At 41.6% G+C, this 16,150-nt stretch overlaps 1 protein-coding gene across 1 annotated transcript in view; it reads left to right on the forward strand.

The window, feature by feature from the left end:
• Positions 1-16,150, forward strand: part of LOC126198592 (myrosinase 1-like) — a 240,906-nt gene that overhangs the window by 61,017 nt on the left and 163,739 nt on the right. Inside the window, exons 4-5 of the mRNA XM_049935041.1 lie at positions 13,160-13,294; positions 14,963-15,085. Coding sequence (XP_049790998.1) covers positions 13,160-13,294; positions 14,963-15,085 — 258 coding nt within the window. The remainder of the gene's footprint in view (positions 1-13,159; positions 13,295-14,962; positions 15,086-16,150) is intronic.

Here is a 16,150-nt window from a genome sequence, read left to right on the forward strand (position 1 = left end):
TTGAAGACGCGCTTCTGGCGAATTTGGCGCCACAGCAACCCAGGATATGTTTTGCTGCAACATGATAACGCTCGGCCCCACACAAGTCAGAGACCTCCTGAACACACCGCAAAACAGGATCGGACAGTGTGACGCCATCCGCCCTACAGCCATGGCCAAGCCCCCTCGAACTTGTTTGGGCCATTAAAGGATGCAATTCGTGGAAGACAGTTTGAGGACGATGAGGAGGTGATTCACACAGTGAAGCACTGGCTGCGCCACCAGGAAAAGGATTGGTACCGACAGGGAATACACGCCCTTGTTTCGCGCTGGAGGAAGGCCATAGAACGGGATGGAGATTACATGGAAAATAGGGTGTGTAGATAAAACACCATTCTTTCGTGTTTGTAATTCTCATTGCGTTCAATAAAGAATTGTTGAAGAAAAATGCGGCGCAGTAATTTCTAGGCAATCCTTGTAAATGGTAAATCAGACTTGTTTCACATGATGTTACACTACCTTTGTCAGAAAAGTTCCAGGACAGGATTCTTTTATTTCTGAGTTTGCAAAACTGAAAAGGAACAAATGTTGTTTTCATTTTACCTGGTCTGTGTGCGTCCTTGAAATGACCTTGGTCATGTTTCCGCTCAAACTCACTAGGTGACAGGATTGTGCTTAACCACCGCACTATTCGGGTTGTTGGTACATTAGCCACGCTGACGCAATGGATGTTGTTATGAGCAAAGAAGGAACATTAAGTTCTGCGTTAAGCTCGGGAAAACCCCTAGTGAAACGTTGACAGTGATAAAAGCGGGCATATGCAGGGAGGCACTTTCAAGAAATCGTGTTTTCGAGTGGCACAAATATTTCATGAGGTCAGAGATTCAGTACAAGACAATGCCAGAGCTGGTCGCCCGCCTACACCACATGCCGATGCAAACGAGGAGCGTGTAAGGCAGTTGTTGCAATAACACCGTCATCTAACTGTGCGTGAAATGTTAGATTAACTTAATTTGAATCGTGGTGTATGTCATAAGCTTTTTCGCGAAGATTTAGGGAAACGGAAAATAGTGCAAGACTCGTCCCCTACGTACTAACAGACGAACTGAAAGAGGAAAGACGAAGAACTTCTGCTGAACTACTGATTAGAGCCAGATGTGACCTCCATTTCTGTCAAAGATTATTGCTGGGGATGCAAGAAGGTGCTACCTATATCACCCTCACAAGAAGCGTCAAAGTGCTGAATGGCGGAGTCCTGGATCACCAGCCTCAGAAAAAGTCAGACGAAAACATCTACATCGAAGTATTAAAACGTCTGTGGCAAACAATTCGACGTCGCTGCCCTGATTTGCGGCATTCTCAAGACTGGTTCTTAGTCCGTGGCAGTGCAAGATCCCATATTGCTTTATCTATTACGAGGTATCTGGCCAGACATTCCGTTTTTGTCATCCCACATCCGCCACATTCATGCGACCTCTCACCTTGTTATTATTTTGCTTTTTGTTACCGCGACTGGAAAAGCAACTGAAAGGAAAGCTTCATCAAGATATATCAGACATCCAGCGGGCTGTGACAAATGAACTTATAAGCATCATAGTTGAAAATTTCCCAGATCTCCAGAAGCGTTGGCAACTGTGTATAGATAGTCAAGTCGATTACTTCGATGGGAGCTAGTGTCATTATTTGGTAAGTGGAATTTTCTGTTTTCAAAAACACCTGTCCCGGAACCTTAACTGACAAAGGAAGTATTCAGCAAACTTTCTTTTATTGTCTTATTTATTTTTGTCTCTTGAAGAAGAGACATGCTATTTACAGCTAAACTCAGAATACCTTGATTAACTAAAACAGTACAGTTTCTATTGCATTAATATCACACAATTCAATGTCCCATTTTTGAAAAAGTGAGCACACATATATGGGATTTGTTGATAAATGCAGTCATATTCTTTTACAGCAATTCACGCAGGAACTGCTAACAGGTTAAACTGGTTATTTATCTCCGTCAGAGTTATAATGTAAATCTGATGAACATTATTGGTTTCGACTTCTATAGACCATCTTCAGATCTCTGTCAGAGGCCTGTACGGTAAAGAGTCACATGTAACTTACTCCTGCTAACCTGACTGGCCTGATCAGTGGAATGCAGCACAAATAATCTCATTGGGACTTCTTACGTTATCACCAACCAACTGCAACTGGCTATCGTAATCGTTCCGTAACTATCACTGGACTGATTAACCCACGAAATTCATCAAGCCGTAAAGTTACTATAAATCTAGTTATTCATTGTGTTATTTTGTGCAATATGTCCCTCGCTTGTATAGACTATTATCTGTCTACGAAATAACTACAGAATATTGTTATGGGAAAACTAACAATTGCAAAAAATTGATTTGTAGCCACTTGTGAGGAGGCGAGAATACGCGAAAAGTGGCTACAGTTTCTGTTTATACTCTGGATTTAGTTTAGTGTCTGTTCTCACTTGTATCTGCGACGAACTGAATTGCACCTGTGTATTTCACTATGTTGACTAGTGTATACTAACTTATTCTAAGTTTTTATGTATCTTTTGATCTAGCTACTTCTTCGGTTAGTGTTATATTCCTTGTGCTCTAGACAAACATTCATTAAAGACGAATAACGAGTGCACCCATTGTGTACGGATCGTGGGGTATTGGCCAATGTCTGCAAACAGTTGGAAGCTTTGTCTGCCAGGGTCAACAGGCCTCAGGCTGTTGCCAGGGCTGAGACGAGTGCATTTGCACCTAGGTAGCCGATGGTGTCGCCCGGGATCCCTGATTTCACAGCATCGTCCTGATCTGTCGACACCCGTCTGACGGTGAATGGTCAACAGTTGCGGTATCGCGAAACTCTGGGCGGAAGGCGATAGTGCGTATTGGCTGCACGGTTGTCCCCTTACACCTTAAAAGTGGGTTTGAGGCATTGCTCGCAGCTTAAAGTACAAGTAAGCCAGCGCAGGACGCTTTAAAAGGCTGATCTTGAAAGAGCACGACAAGCGCACAGCGTGGAATTCCTTGTCACTGTGTGCTCCAACTTTAGACGGATCATGGAGCCCCTTACAGAAAAAGCGGGCACCGCAAGGAGGAAGGCCAACGCCCAGTCTGTTCGTTTTCTGGCGAGGTCATGCCCGAGATTCATTCCATTTCATACGTTGCGTATTTAAACACATGCTGCGTAATATTGTAAAAGCAGGTCGCACCAATTACACTTTTTTGTATAATGAAACATTGTTCCCCGTCACTAGTAAAAATTGTTTTGATCATTAAATAAGAGGGTAGTAACAGTGGGTAACAAGGAAAATCAAATTAGTTGAAGGAAATGGAGGATGTAAAATAATAGATAGGTTTGTTTGTCAATAACTCATCTGCTACCAGTCACGATTTTCTTATTTTATTTTTCGCAGCCGGCCGCGGTGGTCTAGCGGTTCTGGCGCTGCAGTCCGGAACCGCGGGACTGCTACGGTCGCAGGTTCGAATCCTGCCTCGGGCATGGGTGTGTGTGATGTCCTTAGGTTAGTTAGGTTTAAGTAGTTCTAAGTTCTAGGGGACTTATGACCTAAGATGTTGAGTCCCATAGTGCTCAGAGCCATTTGAACCATTTTTCGCACGACGCGTTTCGGGAAATGATTCCCATTTTCAAGTGCGTGTTTTGTGTTTGTTATGTCATCCCTATGTGATGTTGTCGATGTGTGAGATTCTGCTTCATTTCGTTGACTTTACTGCAATATATAAGGAAACACGAGATTTTTTAGTTCGTTACCGATCTTTTTGTGAAGTTAGTGGCGAAATTTAGAAGAATTTGTACTTACAGTTTCTTTATGGTCCATTTGTGCGGAGTCTTACACAGACTAAACTGTAACTACAAATTCTTATAAATTTCGCCACTAACTTCACAAAAAGATCGACAACCAACTAAAAATTCGCGAGTTTTCTTATATATTGCAGTAAAGTCAACGAAATGAAGCAGAATCTTACACATCGACAACATCACGTAGGAATTACATAACAAACACAACAAACGCACTTGAAAATGGGAATCATTTCCCGAAACCGCGTCGTGCGAAAAATAAAATAAAGAACTTCGTGACTGGTGGCAGATTAGTTATTTACAAACAAACCTATTGCTTTCACAGTCGCAGGCTTTTAGAACCATTTATAATGGATCAAATTAAAATAATAGGTGTTAGTAATTTAGGGCAAAATGATAGAAAGATACGATCTGCAGATCTTCTTTTCCTGTTAAAACGAAATATTACATATTAACTACGATTCGCCTTGTTGCTGTTCCAAGTCGAAGGGCCTCGGCAGAAACATCGAACCTGTCTCACAGGAAGTGGCATACAAAATTATGTTTTCTTATCTTACTAAGTGAAATACAGCAAGAGTGATTCTGTGTGTTCTTGTTTCTACAGGCTAACAACTAGTACTACTTAATACTTAATTTAAGTTCTTATGTAGTTCATATTTGTGTTGCTATAAGGAGCAGTCAAATGAAAACCGGCCACCCGACATGGATTGGTTCCATTCAAAAGTAATCAACACACGCGTTAAGATATTCATCACAGTGGGAGGCGCGACAATCAATTCCCGTATCCTAGAGAGCGGTCGGACGGATCCACAGCCGTACCCACTGTTGCACTTCTTCATCCGACTGAAACCGACGTCCATGTATGTCTTTCTTCAGGTCGCCAAAGATGTGAAAATCACGCCATGAAAGATCCGTGTTGTACGGAGGACGTGGCAGTGTTTCTCAACCACATCGCTGACGTGTAGCCTTCATCCGATTGACAGTGTACCTGAATTGATCATCTCGTCTTCTACTGACATAAATGTTTTAACGCGTGTGTTGATTATTTTTTAATGTAATCCTTCCATAGTCCCATTGTGGCAGGTGTGTGGTTTTCATTTGACTGCCCCTTATATACGTAGACTTAGTTGTACGTGTTGTAAATGTGCTGTTATGTTTGTTTGCATGATGCTGTTTGCCTTAGTCAATGTAATGGGTGAGAGGGCAGCATCAGAACTTATGCTTCGAGCCTCGTCTCCCCGTGTCGCGTATTGATTACATGTATTGATTGTTCAATTGTTTTCATTAGTCATTTTCCTTTTCATTGTTTAGTTATCATATTTAAAACGTAGTTTAGATACATGGACCAGTCCCGTGCTATGTCTTCTTATCTATTTTAGGTGTTATGCTCCTTACGTCACGAGTTTACCTTTGTCTCATATTGTTGTTGTATTTGTTTCTTCCTCTGTGTCTTTTTCTACATCAATATCTGTGTCTATGTCTGAGTTTGTATCCCAAGGATCGTGTTGTCTATTTGTTGCACGTCTGTTCGAGATATTCCTACGTATTTTGTTGTCTATAGACGTCACGTAGTGTTTTTGAAACATTTCACCACTGTTGTCTAAAGCACGCCATTTCTTTCATGTCATCGTCTATAGGTGTTATGTGTGTGACGGTGCTGCAGTGTAATGTCACGTATTCAGGAGACTCGTATGTCCTCATGTAGCGCTCTGGCTGAGACCCATAGGCCGTGGCTAGTCAGTAAGTGAACCACGCCACGACTGGGATCCGCATGCTTCAGTTTCAGTCGTTCAAGTACTGAACTATGTGCGTTTTCAGCAGAAGAAGTTGGTGCAGGGATGGGAATTGACAGAAATTTAGCTATCAAAGAAGAGTTGACTCACGGTGTGTTATTACAAAGAGTTTTAAAACAGCGGGAGGCCCCAGGAACTGAGAGCGACGAAGGAGAAATGCCTTGGGCTGAGGCTTCAGGAGTCTTAAACACTTTTGTGAAATTCGCTAAGGGTAGCCAACATTACAACGTTTCTGAAGTCATGAATGTTCATATCACATATAACACTTCTTGCCAAAAGAGATTTGAAACCAAGAAACAAGTTAGCATTTTTGTAATGTTACAAAGCCGTCAGCAGACAATTTCAGCTAAACGATCAGTGGTAAATACCAGTCCGCCATATTCGACGCTCTCGACAACGTCATATATCCCTGCTATCCCTAAAGAGAGTGGTTCCAATTAAATTGTACCAAATTCTTGATAACATTTTTTAATTAGGTTGTTCCTGATTTTTTAAAAGCAATGGACTTAATTTTATTTTGTAACTGTCATCAAAAATTATATATATATATATATATATATATATATATATATATATATATATATATAAAACTTTGCCTGTCTCTTGGTTTGATAATGTCAAATAATATTGAGCATTAACTTGATTTAATGGAACAGTACAGTAATCGACTTTTAATTAAATTTTGAAGAATGTAATCTTCCTACTAGAGAACTTTTATTTGCGAGTATCGCAATAAATACATATACAGATTTCTCTAGTAAGAAGATTACATTTTTAGAATTTACAGATCGATTTCCTGCTGACAATATCAGGTAATCATAATTCAATATTGTTTTTACAGAAACGTAATACAAGTTTATGCTTTAATCTCTCATGTTGTGTTTAATAAATAATAATTATTTGTTTTTGTAAATTAAAACTATAGGTCGTGCCTGTATCCCTGTCTTTAAGCCAACTTTTAAAAAGTGCCCCTGATAAAGCAGCATATTTGATAATCTGACATTGACAGATTCCCGACAATGCCGGATAATCAAGGTCGGGAATGCCTGGGAGAGAAACTTATCTGAAGCCAGATGTTACTTGCAGTGAAATTCTAAATTTTTATTGGAATATATATCACAAATATATGTTGAATGCCGGCGGTGGAGGCGTGCTGATATATATAAAAATACGATAATATCTAGTGATTCCGAATGCGAAATAATTTCGGTGAGGATAAGTGTTTCCTGCTCATGTTATAGCAATAGGTGGAGATATCAATTTACCAGCAATAGACTGGGAGACTCAAGTTATTAAGGCGGTTAGTAGGCACAGGGAATCGCGTGAGCGTCTAGTCAGAGAACCAACTCGTGACAATAATATATTAGATCTCCTGGCCATGCTCCCTGTTTACAGCATACTGAATACGGCTTTAAATTGGAATGTAAGGAAAGGCAGGAAGATAATTCTGGTTGGCAAGAGTAAAGTGAAAAATTCATCTCGAGGACCCAAAATATGGAACATCAATAGACAAAGTTCACGAATACTCCGTATAGGGCGATCAAAATATTGTCATTTATAAGGGTGTACAGTCCAGAATTGGTATGCCAGTCAGGTAAACTCGCCGTGAGCACTGTAGTAATCGTATGGCCGACGCTCCAGGCTGAAGATACCCCTTTGGTAAAACACTGTATCCTGCTACCTGGAGAAGTCCGTAAATGTCTGGTGCACATCCTTGACTGACTGGAATCGTCGACCCTTCAAGGCTTTTTGTAAGGGACCGAAGGCGTGACAATATCAGGGGGAGAGATCAGGACAGGGCACTTGATATGGCGTAACTTCGGCGTTACATCTGCGATATGGGGACGTGCGGTATCACGAGGCAGCGGCAGCAGCAAGTTTTCGACAGACAGGATGACCCACACACACTCTTCATTGTCCAATGGATGTCTACCGGTGTTTGTCCCTCAGCAGCTGAGAAAAGAATAACAGTACGCTGGTCCTGTTTGGACGCATTTGGTAATAACGTCACCATAGTTCACGTTTCCCCTTTATCGCACGCACATCGGATCGGAGTCGCGCTACGTTGCAAGCAATGCCTTGCAACGGAAACTTTCTAAGCGCCCCTTATACAACACGCCTTAGACAGTTACATACCGATGGAAATTGTGAAGGATGAGAAAGAACAGCCGTGGGCAGAAAGCCCTGTTAGAAAACTACTCCGCAAGCAGAGACTGTTTCACTGCAAATTTAAACGTAGCGAAAGCTTCACAGACAAACAAATACTAAACGAAGCCAAAATTAGCTTAAGGAGAGCCATGCGTGAAGCAGAGAACAAATTAGAAAGTAAAATTCTTTCTACCAACATGACAGATAATCCTAAGACGTTTTAGTTAAATGAGGAAACATATCCAAGGTATTTGCCCAGACACTCTGAGACGATAACGAACTGGAGGATGATAGAGAGAAGAATGAAATACTGAACTCCTTTTTCCAAACCTTTTTCACCTAGGAAGATCGTGCTGTGGTTCCTCCTTGAAACGGGAGATATCCCAGTAAGCGATCACGGGACAGAAAAGCATACGAAACCACTCAGCCGAGGAAAGGCCACTAGACGTGAGGGCATGCCCCTCTGATTCTGCATAGAATATGTGAAAGAACTAGCCCCTCTTCAGGCAGGAGCGTAATCCGGGTCGCTGCAGGAACGAAGGTTCCTGGTGATTAGAGATAAGATCAGGTCATCCGCGTTTACAAGAAGGTTCGTCAAACACACTCACAAACCTGGAGACCTACGAGGTAACTTACAAAAGCCTTTTCCCCCAATACTTGAATATTACCTGTTAGTCTGGGATCCATGCCAAATAGGACTGATAGAGAAAATAGAGACGATCCAAAGAAAAATAGCGCGTTTCGTTACAGTTTCATTTAGTGAGCGCGAAAGCGTCACACATGTGTTCAGCCGACTGCAGTGGCAGACGCTGCAGAGAGAGGCGTTCTGCATCACGCCGTGGTCTAACAGTCGCTCTTCACGTCAACCATTAGCGACTGAACAGAAATGGGGGTGGAGGGTTGAGGGAAACGGGAGGGGAGGGGGGGGGGGGAGGCTGGGCGAGGAAGAATCGTACACAAAGTACCTTGTGTAGGTGTCCATCTTTCAATACCGTTGGCTATTTCACTCTATTTAAAATGTGCACTGCTGCCAAGTTGATCAATAAAAGGCTTTTTGCTTTGTGGTTGTTAGAAAACTGCTCCTTGCACATGAAACTTGCAGATATGAAACGCAACGAATATGCGGTTTATAAGAAGTCAAGACTATCAGAGAAGCTGTATGACTGCTGTCAATAGTCATCACTAGAGTCGTATAAATTTTAGCTTCTCTTTATCGCTTGATTTGCATTCTAAATATTTACTGTAATTTGCAGTCCTGACGTTAATTACATCTACATCTACGTATATACTCCGCTAGCCACCAAGCGGTGTATGGCGGAGGGCACAATTCGCGCTAAAGTCATATTCCCCCCCCCCCCCCCCCCCTCTGTTCCACTCGCGGATCGCGCGAGGGAAAAACGACTGTCTGAACGCCTCAGTACGAACTCTTATTTCCCTTCTCTTTGAATGATGATCATTACGCGATTTGAAAGTTGGTGGTATTAATATATGCTCTACATCCTCGGTGAAGATTGGGTTTCGGAATTTAGAGAGCAGCCCCTTCTGCTTAGCGCGTCGTCTATCTGCAAGTGTGTCCCACTTCAAACTTTCTATGAGATTTGTAACGCTCTCGCGATGTCTAAATGTACCAGTCACGAATCTTGGCGCTCTTCTTTGGACGTTCTCAATCTCTTGAATCAGACCCAACCGATAAGGGTCCCTTACAGACGAACAATAAGACTGGACGAACTAACGTATTGTAAGCTATTTCCTTTGTTGAAGGACTGCATCGCTTGAGGATTCTACCAATAAACCGCAATCTAGAGTTCGGCTTACCCGTTAGTTGTGTAATCTGATCATTCCATTTGAGATCATTTCGAATCGTCACACCCAGATACTTGACTGATGTTACCGCTTCCAAAGACTGATCATTTACTTCGTACTGATACATTAATGGAGATTTTCGCCTTGTTATACGCAGTAGATAACACTAATCTTGAGAGGTAACTGCCAGTCATTACACCACGCATTTATGTTCTGCAAATTCTCATTGATTTGTTCACAACTTTCGTGTGATACTACTTTCCTGTAGACTACAGCATCATCGGCAAACGGTCTAAGGCCGCTGTCAATACCATCAACCAGATCGTTTATGTAAATCTTAAAAAGCCGAAGCCTATTATGCTTCGCTGGAGCACAGCTGATGTTACTCTTGTTTCTGTTGAAGTTATCCCGTTCAGGACGACATACTGCTCCCTGTCTGTTAGAAAACTTTCTTTCCAACAACATATGTCATTGGATAGATCGTAAGCGCGCACTTTTTGTAGCAAGCGACAGTGCAGAACTGAGTCGAACGCCTTTCGAAAGTCGAGATATATGGCATACGTTTTATATGAATTGATACCGCAGATAAATAAAGAACATGAGTTGGTAAACGGTCTGATGTTACTTCGCATGGGAAGACCAATTACATCAGAACATTTTGCATCTAAGTTTTTTTCTGTTATTTCTGATTTAGAAATTGGAAAGCTGAACTTTCAGCTGTTCCAAACAGAGCCGGATTAAGGCGCAAGCGACACAACCCGCCGCTTATGACGCCAAGCTGAGAGGGGCGTAAGTGGCGCCAAAGTGTAAGATATGTAAACGGTGCATACCACAGTATTATTAGCGAAAACTGACAGGTGAGGGAAAAGGAAAGGGGGGGGGGGGGAGGACGGGTTGGGGCGACACTTGTGTGGAAAAGAGTTCTCGAATCAGCCGTGGGTTCCATAGGGCATATAATTACGTAATGGTCACAGTATCACAGATGACTATTGTTTTCGAAGTTCTCGTAAATAGGCGACTACCTTCCTATTTTTCTGTAATGTCTACTAGCTATCGAAAACGAACTTGCAGTGGTTCTGATTTCTATGCACAAGATCACTATAAAGATATTAGCATTGCTGATCACATAAGAACGAATGTTTTTGAGTTTTGTGCTCTCTCTAGACATCAATACGACATTTGGCAGGCTCAGAACTGAATCGTAACTTGTCAGAGAACAAAACAAAGCTACATCCGTAGTCCCCACATCTGCAATGTTCTTCCTTTCTTTGTCGTGGGACGATATGTTGTCGTGTTGTTAATGGGGGTCTCACCATGGAATCACGAAGCAATTTTGATGAAGACGACTGTGGAAAGTTTTAGATGAAATTCTGTCCCCTATTGCTGTTTATTGGGCTTACTGCAACTGAGTTCCGTTACACTTCCTATTACAAAGAACTTTTCTGGAAGTAGTTACCTGTGATCGACTTTTCATTAATCTTCTTGGATGTTTCCAGAATGAGATTTTCACTCTGAAGCGGAGTGTGCGCTGATATGAAACTTCCTGGCAGATTAAAACTGTGTGCCCGACCGAGACTCGAACTCGAGACCTTTGCCTTTCGCGGGCAAGTGCTCTACCACCTGAGCTACTGAAGCACGACTCACGCCCGCTACTCACAGCTTTACTTCTGCCAGTATCTTTCATATCAGCGCACACTCCGCTGCAGAGTGAAAATCTCATTCTGGAAACATCCCCCAGGCTGTGGCTAAGCCATGTCTCCACTATATCTTTCAGGAGTGCTAGTTCTGCAAGGTTCGCAGAAGAGCTTCTGTAAAGTTTGGAAGGTAGGAGACGAAATACTGGCAGAAGTAAAGCTGTGAGTACCGGGAGTGAGTCGTGCTTTGGTAGCTCAGGTGGTAGAGCACTTTCCCGCGAAAGGCAAAGGTCCCGAGTTCGAGTCTCGGTCGGGAACACAGTTTTAATCTGTCAGGAAGTTTCAATCTTCTTGGAACTTCTCCCGCTGTACGTAATCGAGGCAACAGTCATAAAATTTCCCCTCGGGCACTCCAGAGCCACTTACTAGCTAAATTTACGACTGACCAGCGTAATTCCTGTAGAACAGGAATTCTCTTTACTACCCGCAGTCTTCATTGTGAAAGCGAGAGTATTTTGCGGGACGCACGTGTTCCTGATTTAATATTTAAAGGTGCTGGATTAAAAAAAAATATTTTTTACTGGTAACATTGTCAGACGCACGCTTAGAATGAGATTTATGTATAGTAATTTAGTAAAATAAATATACCGAATGTTGGTAACGTAAAAGGTTTGAAAAAGATTCATCCGAGTTCCGCAGAATAAATTTTCAACGTGAATGAAGATAGGAACTGCTGACGAATTTTAATTTACGCACAGGCCTGCAACGTTTTTATTTTCAAAAGAACCATACAATTTTCGAACGGTATATCTTTTAATTGGCAATTCTGAGCCTACGATTTATCTTAGAAGACAAGTTAAAGAAACGAAAATCTACGTCTACGTATAGTATTTACAGATTTAGAGAAAGCTTTTGACAAAGCTGACTGGAATATATTCTTTGAAATTCTCAAGATCGTTGTTGATGCGATTTTCAGTCCAAAGACTGGTTTGCCGCAGCTGTCCACATTACTCTATCCTCTACAAGGCCCGTCATCTCCAGCGATTTGCTGCAACCCACATCCGTTTCAACATGCCCACTGCACTCGTCTATTGGTATCCCGCTGCAATTTTACTCCCTTCACTTCCCTCCTATAACAAACTGACAATTCCTTGATGTGTCAGAATGTGTCTTTCCAACCGATTCCTTCTTTCAGTCAAGCTATGCCATAAATTTCCTTTCTCTCCAATTACTTTCCTTACCTCGGCATTAGTTACGCGATCTGCCCAACTAATCGTCAACAGCCTTCTGTAGCACCAAGCCTCAAAGGATTCTTTTCTTTCCTTTCTGGACACCATCTTCCACGTCCCGCTTCCATATAAGGCTACACTCCAGACAGAAACCTACAGAAAGACTTCCTGACACTTAAATTTGTATTTGATCTTAACAATTTTCTCTTCCTCAGAAATACTTCTCTTGCTATAGCCAGGTCTGTATTTTATATCCTCCCTACTTCGGCTGTCATCAGTATTTTGTTGCCCAAATACCAAAATTTATCCATTACTTTTAGTGTATCATTTCTCCTGAGCTTTGCCTGATTTAATTCGATTACAGTCCACTACCCTTGTTTTGCTTATGCTAAAATTCTGCTAACAAAAAACTATCGCTACTGCATAGCAACTTACCAGTCCTATTAGATGAATAAATACATTGACATTCTTCAATCTTGCTGTGTGTTACTGTTTTGTTATTATGCTGTTGTTTACTGTTTAGATTATTGAGACTATGATGTATGTGACATGAAAAGAAGAGGAGCGAACAACTGAACTAGAATCATTAAACTGAAACCAAGTTGTCCATCTTTGTGGTAATTTAATGAGGGCAGATCTGTGAGGGAGATTTCATTCTACAGACAGAACTGCCTAACTAGACTTACCGAATGTGAGCACCTTTATACTGTGTTCGTTAACAGGACATACTTTATTTGTTGAACAGGGTAACGTGTACCGCTTTTCCATATCGTGGGCGAGGATTTTACCTGCCGGTGACTTGAGCTCCATTAACCAAGCGGGAATAAATCACTACAGCCAACTCATCGATGCCTTGCTGGAGAAGGGCATCACTCCACTGGTAAGAAACGTCAATGCGTGAGCGCAGTGTCGACAAAATGAACATGAGACAGACACTTCGGTCCCTGAGCGGAGATTTTAATACATTTTGGCCCAGTTCATTTACGAATTTAGCGTATAACATTTTAAAGAGTGAAACGCAGCTAAACTGCGAAGAGTTCCACTAATACCTTTCTATTACTGTCCCTTAGGCCATTACCAAGTGACAGCTGATTAGATTCCGGAAAGAACAATGGTGTACAAGAAACCGAGCCTTGTTAACGCTAGTCAGTTCTTAATTGACGATTGCCCAATAAGCAGATAACCGGCTACTAAAAAACGACTATTAGTGGAGCTAATCGCAATTTTTTTTCATCCTTAAATATGGAATAATTTACCAAGGAGCGAGCTAGTTATACGTTAACATAAAATTATAACTTTCACATTGTCTAATTTTTTAAGAAGCTTTTGAGCTTCTCTTATTTTCGTTGAGCTTATTGCCTTAGTTGTTGAGTAAACCTACAGGAAATATTTCTGTGGAACGTTGTAAGTATTCTACTAATTTAGAGTTGTTGTCTATCTCTCTATATATTACGCCAACGTTAATGGCTACACACTAACTATTCGCTATTTTCTTGTTAAGCTGCTCTGCACGTTCCAAGTTTTTTTGGCTCCTGCAATTTTTGTCGTCGCCCCTAAGTTCTACCGCATATAACGATCGGGCTGCGTGTGATTATGATACTGCTATTTAATTTCAGGGGACAGCGATTCAGATTCTCATACTAACATTCAGATTTTGGTTTCCGTTTTTCTGCCAAAGTCGTTTAATGTAAATCCGTTGAAAAGGACACTTACGGTTTCCTTCACGATCCTTCGGCAAACCGAGCTTGGGATTTGTCTGTAAATGTCCTTGTCGTCGACGGGACGTAAGAACACAAAACTTTTCTCTCTTCTTCCGCCTGTGGGCTGTGGCACACGCATTCCTTAGCTGTTTCATCTCCTGGTAGCTATTTTCCATAGATTTCTTAGAAGTTTACAATAAAATCGCAATCATAGAACTTTTAAGAACCATAACGAGGGTGTTTTACCAGATATTTAAGCGTAAGAGCTAGCAGTTAGAATTTATTAAATGAGTAAGTTTCCTTACGTAACCCGCTCTTACAGCTGACTAGCTAATGGGCTTGGGTTGCTTATTCCTCTCTGTTCGTTATTTAATTAATTCCGGTGTACGCGCTTTTCCTTTGACATGACTTCCTTAAGGGTTTACTGCTATTTCACCCACTATATGATGGAATACTCATCAGCACTGAGAAGCTCTGTGACAACTTCGACCTAAGGTAGTTTGCAATTTGATGTATGAAGTTAGAATAATAATTTACAGACAAATTGTGAAGCTGAACGATTTCAAAGTGTCCTGCAATACGAGTGGACTTGCCATTTGTCTTTTTTAACTATGGATCTCTTGGTACATCTTCGTATTTTTTAGTCCCACACTGCCGGAAAAATAGTGTTCCAAATTAAGGGTCAAATATCCTACTACTGGTTGAAACGAGACAATGTACTAAAAGCAAAAGCAAAAATGTAAAATTGTATTTCTGCAGAATTTTACTTATGCTCTTAAATACATAATATATTTGATACGCTGACAAATTTAAAAGAAATGAACATGTAACTATTTTTTTCTCCACAGGTGACAATGTACCACTTCGACCTTCCGCAGAAACTCCAAGAACTGGGCGGTTGGACGAATCCCTTTATCGCAGACAATTTTGTTGACTACGCAAAAGTTCTTTACGACAACTTTGGCGACAGGGTAAGAGTAATGTTTCACTGCAGCTTGTTGCGTGAACCATTGTAATTTGTCTCAGTCTGTAGAGTGGTATACCGTTTTGTCTGACATGTAGTTTGCTAAAGATAAATGGGCTTTAAACTGCCTCTACGCTTTTTGGTTTGAAGGTGAACTGGACAGCTGGGGTTGTGGAGCCTGCTAGGTTACAGAAAACTCTGATAAAGATAAAATGTTATCATGAAATTCCTACTACAAAATATGGGATATGTAGTACGATTTTTTCTCCCCCCGAACAGCCACTGCGAAAATTCGACCGCTTGCTCTAGCACATCATTCAATTACATTTATCTTCAGAGAACATTTAGAGGTGAGAAACTGCTGGTTTTTAGACTTGTAGCTTGTAGTAAATGCGGAGTCCAGGTGCTGTTTTGTGAAACCGTATTCTTGGAAAACGCACTTTTTCTGTTTGCAATGTCTTTAAGTGGCCTATGCTATGGGAAATTACGACGGAAGTGATTACACGAAGGTTTATGTCTGTAATATGGGTAACTTCAGTGATTTTACAAACTTTGATTCTGTGTTTTTGCGTTATCGAATACCCATAGACCAAATGGCTCTGAGCATTATGGGACTTAACATCTATGGTCATCAGTCCCCTAGAACTTAGGACTACTTAAACCTATCTAACCTAAGGACATGACACACATCCATGCCCGAGGCAGGATTCGAACCTGCGACCGTAGCAGTCGCGCGGCTCCGGACTGAGCGCCTAGAACCGCGAGACCACCGCGGCCGGCTACCCATAGACATCCAAGTAGATTGTGATCAGTGTGCGGGTGCTTCATTTGTCCAGCTCTTGTTTATTACAGTCGCACTCACACACTAAATATACATTGTTATTTCTGTTTCAGACTAGTAAGTGTGACAATAAAGTAACGTGGTGACGTCCAGAAAAAGGGAAATAGCCACCTGAGCGACTGATCGGTAGGGCTGACTTCCACATGTCAGAATCTATCTGAGAGATGTATGCGCATCGTACAAGTGTGGCTGCAACAAATAATTTGTTGAACAATGACTCGCACGACCTCG

This window comes from Schistocerca nitens, chromosome 8 (assembly GCF_023898315.1).
Source record: "Schistocerca nitens isolate TAMUIC-IGC-003100 chromosome 8, iqSchNite1.1, whole genome shotgun sequence".
NCBI classification, from domain to species: Eukaryota; Metazoa; Arthropoda; class Insecta; order Orthoptera; family Acrididae; genus Schistocerca; species Schistocerca nitens.